Below are 17,537 nucleotides of genomic sequence, written 5' to 3'. Positions count from 1 at the left end.
AAATTATTATTGTGCTACCGTGGCCTCCCAAGTCGAAACGCTGGACCAAATAGGCTGAATTTATAAATCCAATCAAATGACCATTGGTGTGAAATGTTAGAAAAATATAACTGGCATAGGATCTGAAAATATCGTTAATATGGACGTTTTTCAAACACTGGTGTTGTGGTCTCTTAATTTTGTCACTAGAACTTAGAATTGAATTTCATGATGAATACACACAATGCTGCAAAATAGGGCCTTCAGTCATTATATCCATACATACATTATATATTTGATTAAAAGCATACAAAAATAATTTTAGACCCGTATATCTAACCAGAATGAACTATAAAATAAGTAAAAATTTCAAACCATTTTAAAAATTGGTAAAACTCTTAGCCTATTGAAGTTAAAGGATATTGAACATACAAATAAACGGCTGAAAAGGATAAGAGAGAAATCAAAATAACTGGATATGGAAAGGGCCTTCAGCACTATTTATAAAGAATGCTGTTCATGGAACAGTGTAGTCTAAGCCTAATCGAACACTATATGACTGTTCCGGTATTAGTAAATTTGTAGGCATGAAAACATTAGTTAAAGAACCAAAATTCCGCACTTATATAGATTTAGTATATACCCTACATGAAATCTGTGACTTCAACTTTGAGGCAAGTCATGTAATATACCAGTAATATTCAATCATTCTCACCTGATAGAAGTTCAACAAACAACCTTTTTTTACGTACATTTTACTTACTGAGGAAAATTTTTGGTAATTATAGTTTTGAAAAACCTTAGCGGTCATAGAATTTATACTTAACTAATTCAACTTAGTTTCTATATACCGAGTTCTGTATACTGAAACTGAATAAAAAATTGCCAACTGGGCAATCATTTAGACGTTGCCTTCTAATTTATAAGGTAAAAGTAAGCAAAACTGGAGATTTAATAAAGAAAACTCATTTATTCACTAAATGTATAATAAAGTCCTGGTTCTTGAAAAACCAAATTACATAAAAATGAACGTATCTTGAAATGAATTCACGGACCTGCCACGATATGAAGCGGCCAACCTTTCACGGCTAAAAATGGCATATTCATGATAAGAGTAAGGGCTTGCCTCCGCTCGCCTACTCCACATCAAAGAATTGCGAGAGTGAAGGGCGTTTGGCCAATATGCATCCTGGTCAAATTGAACTACAACGCTGAGGGTTATTTGAATTCCACTTACCAACGGTTTAATTGTAATTGCAAAGTAATCATCCTTTTATGTATGTACTATTCAAAATTTCACAATCAAATTGATAGAAAACAATATTACAACGGCAAATAGTGTTTGTCCCTTTGCACATATACAGTATATAAACAAAACAATGTACAGCAAAGGCATAACAACAGGAAAATATCTATTCTATCGTAGTCTAGTTAGTGATTTTTATATATTCTTTCCAAAGTACTTTATAGTTTTGAATGTATTTTCTTCATAACCTCATTCCTTTATAATGTAATCAAATTCATCTGTGATTAATTTTTACAAAATAATGTAAATTTTGACAATCTCAATACTTCATTTTATTGATATTGATCTCATTGTAGTAACATAAACCATTACAAAGAAGTAAAGAAATAAACACCAAATAAACTGAGAATAAATTATCTTTGAAATATCTTCAATGAAAAATTAACAGATAAATCCTTTTTTCTTCATGGCCTTTCTTCGCGCAAAAGCTATTAATTTCATTTTAACTTATGTGGAAGAGAATCCTCATTAAAGACAAAAAAAGAGAGAGAAAACGACGAGAGTCTAGCCTTGTAGACCTTTAACCCGTTCTAAGAAAAATTAAAATGTACAGGAAACATATAATACTGAAATATAGGGAGATAAACGGTATAGTTTGTTGCGGAGAGAAAGAACCATTCACTAATTTAAGAGGACCGTTATATCAAGCTTTATTGCTAATATGCTACATGCAAGCTTTTTAGGGTTATTTTAATGAAAATAATAATTATAAAAAAGAAAGTAGTTCAAAGGATGTAAAATATCAATTGCTGTGCAATTTTAAAGGTTAAAGATGTCTGGTTTCAATCTACTTAAACACAGCAAGGGTCTCACCAGTAAACAGCTTAAACTCACGGTCCCGGGCAGGGATCGATCTGCTGCCATACGAATGCTAGGCGAACACGTTACCAGTATGTACTAGCCAGGAGGTTAGTACAGTGGTTTCGTGATAACGTGAAAATGGAGTAAAACTACAAAAAACTTTCCCATAAATCTTCACTGACCTTGACGAATGGATCGGCCGACTCCTTTTCGTCGTTCCATTGCAGACTTCTTGCCTTGACCACCACAACCGTCAGACGCTCTGCCGTAGGAAGGTAGGACAGGGAGAACATGATCTCGCCGTAACCAACACCTTTCTGTAAATAGATTATAAAATTATCGCCTGTGGCTCTCAAGAAAAAGCTCTGCCTCTTGAAACACCGACTGATCTCCGTACAGCAAAACAGAAAATGCTGTACGATTTTAGTCAAGACTTCAACGTAGACTATGATCTACGATTCTTCGGGTCTTATCAACATATGTGAACAAATAGAAAGTGGGCCATACACCAATTGAATATTTAAATGTATGCAGTGAAATACACTAATATACGAAATGTTTGGTTATAGGTTTGATCAATCAGTGAAGGTAAACAACTTTGGGTCCGGTCAGATGTTGGATGCATGACCAACAAGGAAAGAAACACCGGTGACCGGAGGCACAACTTGGTGTTAGCAACCTCATCTCGTAAATGTTTGCCGTAGATCAAAATGGTAACATTCTGGATGAACCAATGCATGAGCAAAGACATATGATAAGAACTTGTTTGTTTATAATTTAGTTTTAACATTAAATAACAAATGACTATTTGAACAGCCTAAATGTATGTATGTTTATCAGGTATTATACTATTATATTTATCTGGTCTAACATTCAGGAGTATGTGATACCTATAAAAAATTTGACAAAATTTGTGTATGCGCATTTTCACATGAAGACAAATAAAAAAATTATTGCACACACGCACGCTGTTCCTACACGTTATAAATATTCTTTTAAAGTCTGGCTATGTCCTATATAATAGGTAGCACAGCTGAATAGGTCCATTAGACGCAAGGAACTCTTTAAGAGGAGCTTAGCGGCACAAGAGTCGGGATTATTAAAAAATTCAAAAGTGAAAATGAACGTATAAAAAAAAAATACTAAGATGAATGTAGGTTAAGAGGAGAATCCTTTATGTAATATACAGTGGGATGTATTTAAGAGTTCGTGTTGGGAGGAGTGTAAAGCGGGGTTTACACGGGCGAACAGCTCGTCGAGCCTGGTTCGACAACCCTGTGTTTGAATTGATGTTTGAGCGTGGAAACGGGCTATTTGGTTGTCGAGCGCGTCGTCGAACGGCTCGATGAAAGTCAGGCTCATCTTGACTTTTGTGGTCGGAGCTGCATTGTTTGACGAACGGTGTGAACGTGTGAACGGGTGTCGAGCATCGAACCTCAGTTGTTATTTAAACCTGCTAGAGGAAACATCATCAAAGAAATGAATAATGGCTGCCATTAATGAAAGCAATAATGAGAAGGAAGTCGTAATTGATTTCATACATGCATATCGGGCTCATCCAGCTTTATGGAAAGTTAAATCAAAAGACTATTCCAATAAAGAAGCCAGAAACAAAGGAATAGCGGCTCTGCATGAAATATTGAAAAAAAAGAAAAAAAAAACAATTTTAAAGCTCTAATTTTAAAGCAACAAGCAAGTTGGTGTGTGAAAATTTCTCTCTTTTTAGTAGCCAATCCTTTGTCCACTTTGATCTTTTTTTTTTCTTTCTTAGTGCCACGGCTAAAGCAATGGCTATCAAATCGTCCTGATTGAGAGACATGTTGACGTTGTTTTAGCACGAGGCACACTGAGGTTCGATGTACTGTCCGAAAGCTCTTCGAGCCGTTCTACAACTAGGTTCGACAACCGGGCTCGGCGAGCTGTTCGGCCGTGTAAACCCGCCTTTAGTGGTTGGGGCCCATGGGATGGCAAGAAGGGTAAAAATGTCTAGGGAAATCGAGAGCGTAGAAGAGGAATGTGAAATGAGTGAATTGTGAAAAAATAGAATAACATGTATACACTAGAAAAAAACTGAGTGCAGACCTCCACCACTGCAGCTTATTTCTCAAAACCAGCTTGCCTTTCCTAGAATGAATTTAGACCGTAAGCGCAATTGAAGTTTGTGTGACAACCATATGCGAACTTAGGGTTATGGTTTGGGTTATTTCAGTCGACCTTGGCCTTCGACCTAAGACTTTCAAAATTGAATCGCTTCCACGTTTCAACATAACAATTAATCCCTGAAAGTTTCACTGATCTGTGAGTAAAATTGTGGCCCGGAAGTTGTTCATAAACACACTGACAAACAGGGACGAAAACATAATCTCCTCCCAACTTCGCTGGCGGAGGTAATAAGAATAGGATAAGATCTAACTAACTACAGTATGCATAAGAATACTTGACGTAATGGAGAATATATATATATATATATATATATATATATATATATATATATATATATATATAAAACGAGGGAAATAATCATGGAGACAACAATACAAAAATTGGAGAAAGGTTCTCGTTAGTTTTCTTTGAAGATTAGCTTGCCATTATTAGCGTATTGTGTATCCAGTACGTACAGAAATGAATAATTTTAATTCTTCATAAATATGAAATTGGTTCTCCAACCTGGAAAACACGAACCATTATATACATTAGAATAATTTATTCATTAAACATTATAATTAATTTTCTTATTACTTTAGGTATACTTTTACGTAACTGAATTGGAACATTTTCAATGAAAGCATTAAAAGAAACTGTTAGCTGGAAACAGATCTCAAGAATTATTGTCTTACATGTGAAATTTTTTTGGGAGCACATCTAATACCCATATGAACTACTTATATAAATATTAAAGTTTCGTATCTTTGAAGCCAAGTAGATAACGTTATCTATTGTTAGTAAATAAAATCCATAGTTAAATATTTTAATGAAATCTTAGTTATTTCCATGCTCAACATTAAAGGCATACATTCATTGCAATAATATTGAAAATTGCAAAACAATCTCATTATACGATAATCAAACTAAATTGATATTAAAATAATATCAATTCATCTTATGCATTGTCAGTGTGTTAAAAAGTAAAATAAAATATACATCAGTACCTAATATTACCAGAACACAATATCATTAGCCTGAACAACACGAGGGAATTCAATAACATTGAAAATCGAAAGTACATTAAACCAGATGTCAACAGCATCTCTTCGCATAATGACTTATGTTCTACTTAGCAAACCTAACAGGTATCCAGTAACAGCAAACGTGCAATATTCACCTTCTAATGTACTGTTGCCACTGAAGCTAACCCTACTACATGCATAAAATAGAATTTTAAACATTCTCTCTGCCTAACGAGGTTATTAGACTTGCCTGTCCCATGTCGGTGAGAGGAAGCGTTGTACTGACGGACCCAGTTAGATCCACCTCTGTGAGTTTCAAGTGAGCCTCACCGATAAGCGTGTTCGTGAATTTATCTGAAGCGTACATGTAGAAGGCCAAAGATCGGTGATGGAGCTCCTCCTCTTCCAGAGCGAATAGAAATCTCTCTCTGTAAGTTGGATGGTTTGTCCTTCGAAATACCTGTAGAAACAAATGCAATATTATGATAAGACACACTGCAAAGATTCTAAAACGTTTACAGCATATAAATTAATATTTTCTTTCCCAGAAAAGGTATTACTCGTAGAAGTGGCTCTAGAACATGGCCCGTGTACACTTGTCCACTGCACTTCTGTGATAGTTATTGTGGCAAATAATGATGATTTGGTAAATTATATACTATAAAAAAAGAGCAGAATAAAATATCTTTTGCTTCCTGATATCTTACATGATAAATGAAGATTTTGACGCCGTTGTCAAACGAAAAGCTGGAATTCACCATCATTGATTAAGTGCTGTCTCTTTGGGAGGAATGCCCGTGTATATAACTACACAATTTGGGTTTTACGTCGTTACAGCACACACTCACCGACATACATGCATACGTATTATTCATATATATAAATATATATGTATATATATATATATATATATATATATATATATATATATATATATGTATATATATATATATATATATATATATATATATATATATATATATATCTATACATACATATATATATATATATATATATATATATAATATATATATATATATATATATATATATATATGTATATATATATATATCTATGTGTATATATATATATATATATATATATATATATTCAAATAAGCCTTATATTTTGATACATTAATGTCTGGATTCTCTTACCGACCTCAGGATCAGACCCCCAAGCGAAATCACACCAAGACAAGAGCTTGTGACCGGCCGGGAGTCGAACCCTGGTCTGGCAAACTTGTATAGACAGTGGGAACTATTCATAAAGAAAAGGATATGCTTATACTTGCCAAATATGAAGGAAATCCTTCTACTTGTATTCATAAACATTTCAAGCAAAAGCTTCTACTTTTAGAGCAAAAGCATATTCCTATAATCACATAAAAGTAAATGGTTATACATAATGAAGACCCTTTACTTCATATAAAGAGCATATGCTTCGAAAAAGCAGAGTCTGGTCAGTAGCAGACTGCAGTTCGAAGAGAAAGGTTGTTCTGTCCGATTCTCAGCACGATGGGAGATTTTGTGGATGTGAGGCATGTTAAACAATACATGCCCCGTTTACCCACACTTGATCGTGATTTCAAGATGTTATTCCGTTTTGAAGAACAAAATGTACAGTGGCTTGCGAACAGATATCTTGTCCACACCTGGAATCTCGATGAAATATCAAGGTTAAACCATAACTTGGTGATATGCATTTTACATTTGCTTTTGCATGTATAAACAGTTGGGAGAATACGAAGGCTGCTGTATTTAGGGATGTATGTATGTACAAACAGTATGTATGTATGTATGTATGTATGTATGTGTGTGCGTGTGTGTGTGTGTACAGTACATGCAAATATACTGTATTCATATGATATATAAATATAGTTTATATATATATATATATATATATATATAATATGTATATGTATGTATGTATATATATATATATATTATATATATATGTATATGTATGTATATATTATATATATATGTATATATATGTCTGTGTATATATATGTATATATATATATACATCGTATAAACATACATATATACACAATATTCATATACTGCAAAAGCTTATATACATGCATGTATATACACATATATAAACTATATATATATATATATATATATATATATATATATATATATATATATATATATATATATATATATATATATATATATCGATTCGTACCTGAAATAGATTGTTCTAAATCCCAAACCTGAAATAATTTAGCTGAAATAAACTATTTCAATTCGGTTTTCTTTAAACCTCAATTACCCTTCGCCCTTCGTCCGGGTATCTTAAAGTTTCCTTCAAGCTGCAAAGTTGAGCGTTTAGCGTCTTCAAAACTTTTCAACTCAAATCCATAAATCAAATCACGTAGTTTATTATTATTATTATTATTATTATTATTATTATTATTATCATTGCATTATCATTATTATTATTATTGTTGTTGTTGTTGTTGTTGTTGTTATAAAACAAGAATGGAATTTTTCGCAAGTCCTAAAAGAATTCGGAAGAAAATCTTCTCGGATTTCCAAATGACTTCAGAAGAAATAGCCATAGACTTAGCATGGAATTCTGAATGCCTCCAGAACGGAATCTCAGAACGGTATCGGAAGAAAACTTTCCCGGATTTCCAAATGGCTTCAGAAAAAATAGCCATAGACCTAGCATGGAATTCTGAATGCTTCCAGAACGGAATCTCGGAACGGTTTCGGAAGAAAACTTTCCCGAATTTCCAAAAGTCTTCAAAGGACATAGCCGTATACTTAAAATGGATTTCTGAATGACTCCAGAACTGAAATTTCCAGGAGCAGTCCTGAACAACTCCTCCCCGAGCTTCAAATGACTTCTGAAGACCTGATCTTCATTTTTTCAAACGTAGCCTGCAACACCTCACATGATCTGTATGTAGCTGGCGAAATCTAACCAAGGAATTGCGCATCAATAGGAGTAAGAGGAAATGAGTTGATGACTGGGAGAAGGATTTCACTTAACTCACAGAGCTCGCCTTCTGGCGGAATAGGAAGCTGCCGGTAAGAATTATGTGTTACGTCTTCGGAACACCATCAACTACAGATGGTTTTGGTTGCTGCCGAAGTTGCCGATCGTTCGTTTTATATCGCCCGACCTATGGAAAGACACGGGATCTTTCGTTGGCAGCTGAGCTTTGAAGATCATAATGAGGATGAGGATGGAGGCAGAATGGTTCAACTGAACGGTGAGTGACGTGTAGTTCTTCAACAGGATTGTCCCAAAATTCGCCATTGAAGTAAGGACATATCCAGACGACATTGGTAAATATATCATGTTGCTTGTCATTTACTTTGGCATGATAGTGCATGCGGAGAAATCGATAGTATTCATCTCTTTACTCATTGCCCAGATAGGTAAAGAATGAATGCCTTCGATTTCCCTGAGGAATCTGACGAAGTGAGGACTCGCGGCACCGAAATCTCTTTTCAAATCTAGAAGGAAACTGACAAACTAAGGAAAAGAGACAATGAAATCTCGAAAGAAACAGATAATCTAATAAAAGATCTTGAAAACTAGAAGACAGGAGAGAACAGCGAAGAGGAGCCTCTAATGCCAGAGGTAAGACACCTAAAAATGGAGAGCCCCTAACGCTAGAAGTAAGGCACCTCAAAATATAGATCGAAGACCCTCTAATGCTAAAAGTATGGAACCTAGAAATATATGTCAAAGAACTTCTAATGCTAGAAGTGTAGGAGCTAAAGAGAGAGGTCAAAGAACTTCTAATGTTAGAGGTGTGGGAGCTATAAAGAGAGGTCAAAGAACTTCTAATGCTTGAGGTAAGGGAGCTGAAAAGAGGTCAAAGAACGTCTAATGCTAGAGGTGTGGGAGCTAAAAAGAAGTCAAAGAACTTCTAATGCTAGAGGTGTGGGAGCTAAAAAGAAGTCAAAGAACTTCTAATGCTAGAGGTGTGGGAGCTAAAAAGAGGTAAAAGAACTTCTAATGCTAGAGGTGTGGGAGCTAAAAAGAAGTCAAATAACTTCTAATGCTAGAGGTGTGGGAGCTAAAAAGAGATCAAAGAACTTCTAATGCTAGAGGTGTGGGAGCTAAAAAGAGGTCAAAGAACTTCTAATGCTAGAAGTGTGGGAGCTAAAGAGAGAGGTCAAAGAACTTCTAATGTTAGAGGTGTGGGAGCTATAAAGAGAGGTCAAAGAACTTCTAATGCTTGAGGTAAGGGAGCTGAAAAGAGGTCAAAGAACTTCTAATGCTAGAGGTGTGGGAACTAAAAAGAAGTCAAAGAACTTCTAATGCTAGAGGTGTGGGAGCTAAAACGAGGTCAAAGAACCTCTAATGCTAGAGGTGTGGGAGCTAAAAAGAGGTCAAAGAACTTCTAATGCTAGAGGTGTGGGAGCTAAAAAGAAGTCAAATAACTTCTAATGCTAGAGGTGTGGGAGCTAAAAAGAGGTCAAAGAACTTCTAATGCAAGGGGGGTGTGGGAGTTAAAAAGAGGTCAAAGAACTTCTAATGCTATAGGTGTGGGAGCTAAAAAGAAGTCAAAGAACTTCTAATGCTAGAGGTGTGGGAGCTAAAAAGAGGTCAAAGAACTTCTAATGCAAGGGGTGTGGGAGCTGAAAAGAGGTCAAAGAACTTCTAATGCAAGGGGTGTGGGAGCTAAAAAGAGGTCAAAGAACTTCTAATGCAAGGGGTGTGGGAGCTAAAAAGAGGTCAAAGAACTTCTAATGCAAGGGGTGGGGGAGCTAAAAAGAGGTCAAAGAACTTCTAATGCAAGGGGTGGGGGAGCTAAAAAGAGGTCAAAGAACTTCTAATGCAAGGGGTGGGGGAGCTAAAAAGAGGCCAAAGAACTCCTAATGCAAGGGGTGGGGAAGCTAAAAAGAGGTCAAAGAACTTCTAATGCAAGGGGTGGGGGAGCTAAAAAGAGGCCAAAGAACTCCTAATGCAAGGGGTGGGGGAGCTAAAAAGAGGTCAAAGAACTTCTAATGCAAGGGGCGGGGAGCTAAAAAGAGGTCAAAGAACTTCCAATGCAAGGGGTGTGGGAGCTAAAAAGAGGTCAAAGAACTTCTAATGCAAGGGGGGTGGGGGAGCTAAAAAGAGGTCAAAGAACTTCCAATGCAAGGGGTGTGGGAGCTAAAAAGAGGTCAAAGAACTTCTAATGCAAGGGGGGTCGGGGAGCTAAAAAGAGGTCAAAGAACTTCTAATGCAAGGGGTGTGGGAGCTAAAAAGAGGTCAAAGAACTTCTAATGCAAGGGGTGTGGGAGCTAAAAAGAGGTCAAAGAACTTCTAATGCAAGGGGTGGGGGAGCTAAAAAGAGGTCAAAGAACTTCTAATGCAAGGGGGTGGGGGAGCTAAAAAGAGGTCAAATAACTTCTAATGCAAGGGGTGTGGGAGCTAAAAAGAGGTCAAAGAACTTCTAATGCAAGGGGTGGGGGAGCTAAAAAGAGGTCAAAGAACTTCTAATGCAAGGGGTGGGGGAGCTAAAAAGAGGTCAAAGAACTTCTAATGCAAGGGGTGTGGGAGCTAAAAAGAGGTCAAAGAACTTCTAATGCAAGGGGGGTGAGGGAGCTAAAAAGAGGTCAAAGAACTTCTAATGCAAGGGGGGTGAGGGAGCTAAAAAGAGGTCAAAGAACTTCTAATGCAAGGGGTGTGGGAGCTAAAAAGAGGTCAAAGAACTTTTAATGCAAGGGGTGTGGGAGCTAAAAAGAGGTCAAAGGACTTCTAATGCAAGGGGGGTGGGGGAGCTAAAATGAGGTCAAAGAACTTCTAATGCAAGGGGTGTGGGAGCTAAAAAGAGGTCAAAGAACTTCTAATGCAAGGGGGGTGGGGGAGCTAAAAAGAGGTCAAAGAACTTCTAATGCAAGGGGTAGGAGAGAGATGTTGCCAGCGAGGCTTTGGGGAAGGCGGAGGGGCGTCTGTGTTCTTTCTGATGCGTAAACGTAATTAAATACAAGTAAAAACAGTGCATTAAATACGTATTATAAATACTAAACTCTTTCTTATCTTGACAGCACAAATGAAATCTTACAAGTTCCAACATGTAACTAAGCGCTCCCGAAACACGAGTCAACCTTTTACTTCTGCTTGGAGGATATCCTCGCAAGTAAAAGGTAATTATTATGGATATGGAAAATAAGATTTGCTTATACTTCTACCTTTTGCTTCAGAGAATTACTTTGTACTTCTACCTTATGCTTACAAGGATATCCTTCATTTTTATGAATACCTCCCAGTGACTCAACCACTTGGCCACGAAGAAAGATAAAAGTAAATGACAATTCTTCTGTACTTATACCTGTCGAATTCAGGTTTTTTGTACTTAAAATTGAAATCAACCCATCTTCACCATCGTAGCTAATTGGTAGTTTGTTGCTTGGCATTCGATTAATGATAAATTTTGCACATTTAGACGTGTTTTTCATATTCAAATAAGCCATATATTTTTGATACATTAATATCTGGATTCTCTCAATGACCTCGGGATCAGAGCCCCAGGCGAAATCACACAAAAAAATAATATATGGCTTATTTGAATATGAAAAACACGTCTAAATGTGCAAAATTTATATATATATATATATATATATATATATATATATATATATATATATATATATATATATATATATATATGTATATATATATATATATTTATATATATATACACATATATACATATATATACACACACACACACACATATATATATATATATATATATATATTTCATTTTTACTGTAACACACATTATATATATACATATATATATATATATATATATATATATATATATATATATATATTTAATTTTTACTGTAACACATTTTATATATATATATATATATATATATATATATATATATTTATTTATTTCACTTTTACTGTAACACACATTATATATATATATATATAGATATATATATATATATATATATATATATATATATATATATATATATATATATGTATATATATATACCAAGGCACTTCCCCCAATTTTGGGGGGTAGCCGACATCAAACAAATGAAACAGAAAAGGGGACCTCTCCTCTCTACGTTCCTCCCAGCCTGACAAGGGACTCAACCGAGTTCGGCTGGTACTGCTAGGGGTGCCACAGCCCACCCTCCCCCGTTATCCACCACAGATGAAGCTTCATAATGCTGAATCCCCTACTGCTCCTACCTCCGCGGTCTTCAAAGGCACCGGAGGAAGCAGCAGAGCCTACCGAAACTGCGTCACAATCGCTTGCCATCCATTCCTATTTCTAGCACGATCTCTTGGCTCTCTCACATCTATCCTCCTATCACCCAGAGCTTCCTTCACTCCATCCATCCACCCAAACCTTAGCCTTCCTCTTGTACTCCTCCCATCAACTCTTGCATTCATCACCTTCTTTAGCAGACAGCCATTTTCCATTCTTTCAACATGGCCAAACCACCTCAACACATTCATATCCACTCTAGCTGCTAACTCCTTTCTTACACCCGTTCTCACCCTCACTACTTCGTTCCTAACCCTATCTATTCGAGATACACCAGCCATACTGCTTAGACATTTCATCTCAAACACATTCAATTTCTGTCTCTCCGTCACTTTCATTCCCCACAACTCCGATCCATACATCACAGTTGGTACAATCACTTTCTCATACACAACTCTCTTTACATTCATGCCCAACCCTCTATTTTTTACTACTCCCTTAACTGCCCCCAACACTTTGCATCCTTCATTCACTCTCTGAGTTACATCTGCTTCCACTCCACCATTTGCTGCAACAACAGACCCCAAGTACTTAAACTGATCCACCTCCTCAAGTAACTCTCCATTCCAACATGACATTCAACCTCGCACCACCCTCCCTTCTCGTACATCTCATAACCTTACTCTTACCCATATTAACTCTCAACTTCCTTCTCTCAAACACCCTTCCAAATTCTGTCACTAATCGGCCAAGCTTCTCTTCCACGTCTGCAACCAGTACAGTATCATCCGGAAACAACAACTGATTTACCTCCCATTCATGGTTATTCTCGTCTACCAGTTTCAATCCTCGTCCAAGCATTCGAGCATTCACCTCGCTCACCACTCCATCAACATACAAGTTAAACAACCACGGCGACATCACACATCCCTGTCTCAGCCCCACTCTCACCGGAAACCAATCGCTCACTTCATTTCCTATCCTAACACATGCTTTTCTACCTTTGTAGAAACTTTTCACTAATAGCAACAACCTTCCACCAACTCCATATAACCTCATCACATTCTACATTGCTCCCCTATTAACTCTATCATACGCTTTCTCCAGATCCATAAACGCAACATACACGTCCTTACCTTTTGCTAAATATTTCTCGCATATCTGCCTAACTGTAAAAATCTGATTCATACAACCCCTACCTCTTCTAAAACCACCCTGTACTTCTAAGATTGCATTCTCTGTTTTATCCTTAATCCTATTAATAAGTACGCTACCATACACTTTTCCAACCACACTCAACAAACTAATACCCTTTGAATTACAACACTCATGCACATCTCCCTTACCCTTATATAGTGGTACAATACACGCACAAACCCAATCTACTGGTACCATCGAAAACACAAAACACACATGAAACAATCTCACCAACCATTCAAGTACAGTCACACCCCCTTCATTCAACATCTCAGCTCCCACACCAGCCATACCAGATGCTTTTCCTACTATCGTTTCATCTAGTGCTCTCCTCATTTCCTCTCTTGTAATCTCTCTCTCATTCTCATCTCCCATCACCGGCACCTCAACACCTGCAACAGCAATTATATCTGCCTCCCTATTATCCTCAACATCCAGTTAACTTTCAAAATATTCCGCCCACCTTTTCCTTGCCTCCTCTTGTTTTAACAACCTTCCATTTCCATCTTTCACTGTCTCTTCAATTCTTGAACCAGCCTTCCATACTCTCTTCACTTCTTTCCAAAACTTCTTCTTATCCTCTTCATATGAATGACCCAATCCCTGACCCCACCTCAGGTCAGCTGCCCTCTTTGCCTCACTTACCTTGCGCTTTACTTCCACATTTTTCTCTCTATATTTTTCATACTTCTCTACACTATTACTCTGCAGCCATTCTTCAATTTATATATATATATATATATATATATATATATATATATATATATAAATATATATATACACACATATATATATATATATATATATATATATATATATATATGTGTGTGTGTATTATGTGTTACAGCAAAAAAGAATATATATATATACATATATATATATATATATATATATATGTATATATATATATATATATATATATATATATATATATATATATTTATATATATACATATACACACACACACACACACACACACATATATATATATATATATATATATGTATAAATATCAACACAACATCGTGTTCAAATAGAAATAAATTTCTACCTCATACTTGGGATCGAACGCTAGCCCCTTCTAATGAAAGGCCAGGTCGAAACCAACCATGTCACGAGAGCCCATAAAAAGAATTGGAACCTGACGCTAACAGCTGTCCGAGGATTTACCTGGCGAGACATCAGTCTCTTACCAGCGAGTTTTACCCAATTCCCCGGGCCACCACGTGACACAATTGGTAGTAATTCATTCAAATTGGCCCGGGGAATTGGGTAAAACTCGCTGGTAAGAGACTGATGTCTCGCCAGGTAAATCCTCGGACAGCTGTTAGCGTCAGGTTCCAATTCTTTTTATGGGCTCTCGTGACATGGTTGGTTTCGACCTGGCCTTTCATTAGAAGGGGCTAGCGTTCGATCCCAAGTATGAGGTAGAAATTTATTTCTATTTGAACACGATGTTGTGTTGATATTTATCCATATTGACTCATTAGGGGTAATTTGAATGAATTACTACCAATTGTGTCACGTGGTGGCCCGGGGAATTGGGTAAAACTCGCTGGTAAGAGACTGATGTCTCGCCAGGTAAATCCTCGGACAGCTGTTAGCGTCAGGTTCCAATTCTTTTTATGGGCTCTCGTGACATGGTTGGTTTCGACCTGGCCTTTCATTAGAAGGGGCTAGCGTTCGATCCCAAGTATGAGGTAGAAATTTATTTCTATTTGAACACGATATATATGTATATATACATATATATATATATATATATATATATATATATATATATATATATATATATATACGGTATATATTATATATACATATATATATCTATATATATATATATATATATATATATATATATATATATCTATATATATATATATATATATATATATATATATATTTATATATATAGTGCATATTCAGTAGATAAGTTTTATTACTGAATACGTCAGTAAATATATGTGTTTAATAAGATTTTCAGGAAATATACAAATCTACTGGAAATTACAGGAATATATATATTTGCTGAATATTTTACTGATTTTTAGGCTTATTTACTAAAATGTTGTTGGAATACAGAGTTAAAATAGTTTTGATATTTAAAAAAGTAATGACCTTTAAAAATATGAAACATGATAAAAGATTATCAGCAAGTTAAAAGTCAATGGATAACAGATGTTAGGTAATTAACACTGAGATAACGAAGAAAATATTAATGTTTATTTTTCGAACCTAGGAAACCTAGGATGGCATGTCATTTGGAATTACATAAATCTTAGAGTTTATAAGATCGATATCTATTTGCCTGGCTTCTCTTACTTAATGCACAATAACATCTTATAACTGAACTCACATTCTACGGCAGTGTGTAATCACATATCATTTTCAGTAATCATATTCACAGCATCAAGAGCTGTAGAACATGAATCAAACTGATTTCCGGTATAATTTGCGTTTAACAATCTTGCTTTTACAGCTGTTGAATACATACCACTTTCCGAAAGATCAGTAATAGCACCATTTATATTCAGTGAAACTGTCCCTCATCGATCCACTGATTGCTAGAATTGGTAGAATCTCAGATAAAATTGGTAGAATATCAGATAAAATCTAAGAAAGTAGACTGAGGTGGTATGGTCATGTAATGAGAAGAGATGAACAGTATATTGGGAGGAGAGTGATGGGAATGGAGGTACAGGGAACGAGAAGGAGAGGGAGACCAAAGCGAAGGTGGGTGGACTGTATCAAGGATGACCTTCGATCTAAGGGATTAACCGGTGATGAGGTGTGGGACAGAGGTAGATGGAGAAAGCTGACCAGAAACATCGACCCCACATAGAAGTGGGAAAAGATGCAGACAAAGAAGAATAGGAATTATTTTTTTTTTTTGTAATATAAGACTACTATAACCAATGCATATTGATGGGATATATTCTAATATTTTTTCTCACTTTAGTAATTCACTATCAAAGAGAGAGAGAGAGAGAGAGAGAGAGAGAGAGAGAGAGAGAGAGAGAGAGAGAGAGAGAGAGAGAGAGAGAGAGAGAGAGAAAAAATTCTTAAAATTTTCTTTATTTCTAGTTTTGTGTAATACATTAATAGTTTGAATATTAACGTATGCATCCGTTTATTTAACTAAGAATTTATTTACATTTAAATCTTATTTAAAAAAATAAATCATGAGAAGTGTATAGCTTGTAAATACGTAGTTGTGCACAGATAAATAATTTGAATGATATCGTTTTGAATATTTCATAGACATATCTCAAAGAACAACGAAACAGTTATATTCACAGAAATGCTGAACAAACAAACACATTCGGCTTTGGCAATAAAATGTAGATTTATTTCAAGAGAAGCAAGCAGCTCAACTTACACTCCACCAAGCTCTCTCTCTCTCTCTCTCTCTCTCTCTCTCTCTCTCTCTCTCTCTCTCTCTCTCTCTCTCTCTCTCTCTCTCTCTGATATTAAATAAGAAATAAGAAAAAATAAACATACTTATTAAGTCTGCTTTGCGCGTACCTTTTCCATGGGTCTATATTTGACTTGATGACAATGGGAGATATTGTATCATTTTCAGAGGACGTGAGGTTTGGTCTCGTGATAGTTGCCAGTTACTGTATTGTGAAAACGAACGAGTTTCCAAGTAGCCTTCATGAGAAGGAAATCGTTCTTTTTTAAATAACAATATTTTATTAATAATTCACTTAGAACAATTTTGGCTATTACCTTCGCATTTGTAAAAAATCTATCATTCTTTCTTCGAAGAAATACTAAAAAAACCTAGTAGAAAGTACCCATTTCTATTCAACTTTGTTAATCAAACAAAAAAATGTAAAATTAATCTCAGATTATGTTTACACACAGTACTTGTAGCCTACCGTG

The 17,537-nt window shown here is 35.7% G+C and overlaps 1 protein-coding gene across 1 annotated transcript in view; it reads right to left on the bottom strand.

Annotated features, from left to right (window-relative positions):
* LOC137616577 (uncharacterized) overlaps nt 1-17,537 on the bottom strand; it is a 544,918-nt gene that overhangs the window by 20,790 nt on the left and 506,591 nt on the right. Inside the window, exons 8-9 of the mRNA XM_068346456.1 lie at nt 5,504-5,713; nt 2,269-2,403 (exon numbers count right to left, since the gene is read on the bottom strand). Coding sequence (XP_068202557.1) covers nt 2,269-2,403; nt 5,504-5,713 — 345 coding nt within the window. The remainder of the gene's footprint in view (nt 1-2,268; nt 2,404-5,503; nt 5,714-17,537) is intronic.

Source organism: Palaemon carinicauda, chromosome 22 (genome assembly GCF_036898095.1).
Source record: "Palaemon carinicauda isolate YSFRI2023 chromosome 22, ASM3689809v2, whole genome shotgun sequence".
NCBI classification, from domain to species: Eukaryota; Metazoa; Arthropoda; class Malacostraca; order Decapoda; family Palaemonidae; genus Palaemon; species Palaemon carinicauda.
The sequence above is the reverse complement of the archived record's forward strand: the minus strand, read 5'-3'. Positions and strand labels throughout refer to the sequence as shown.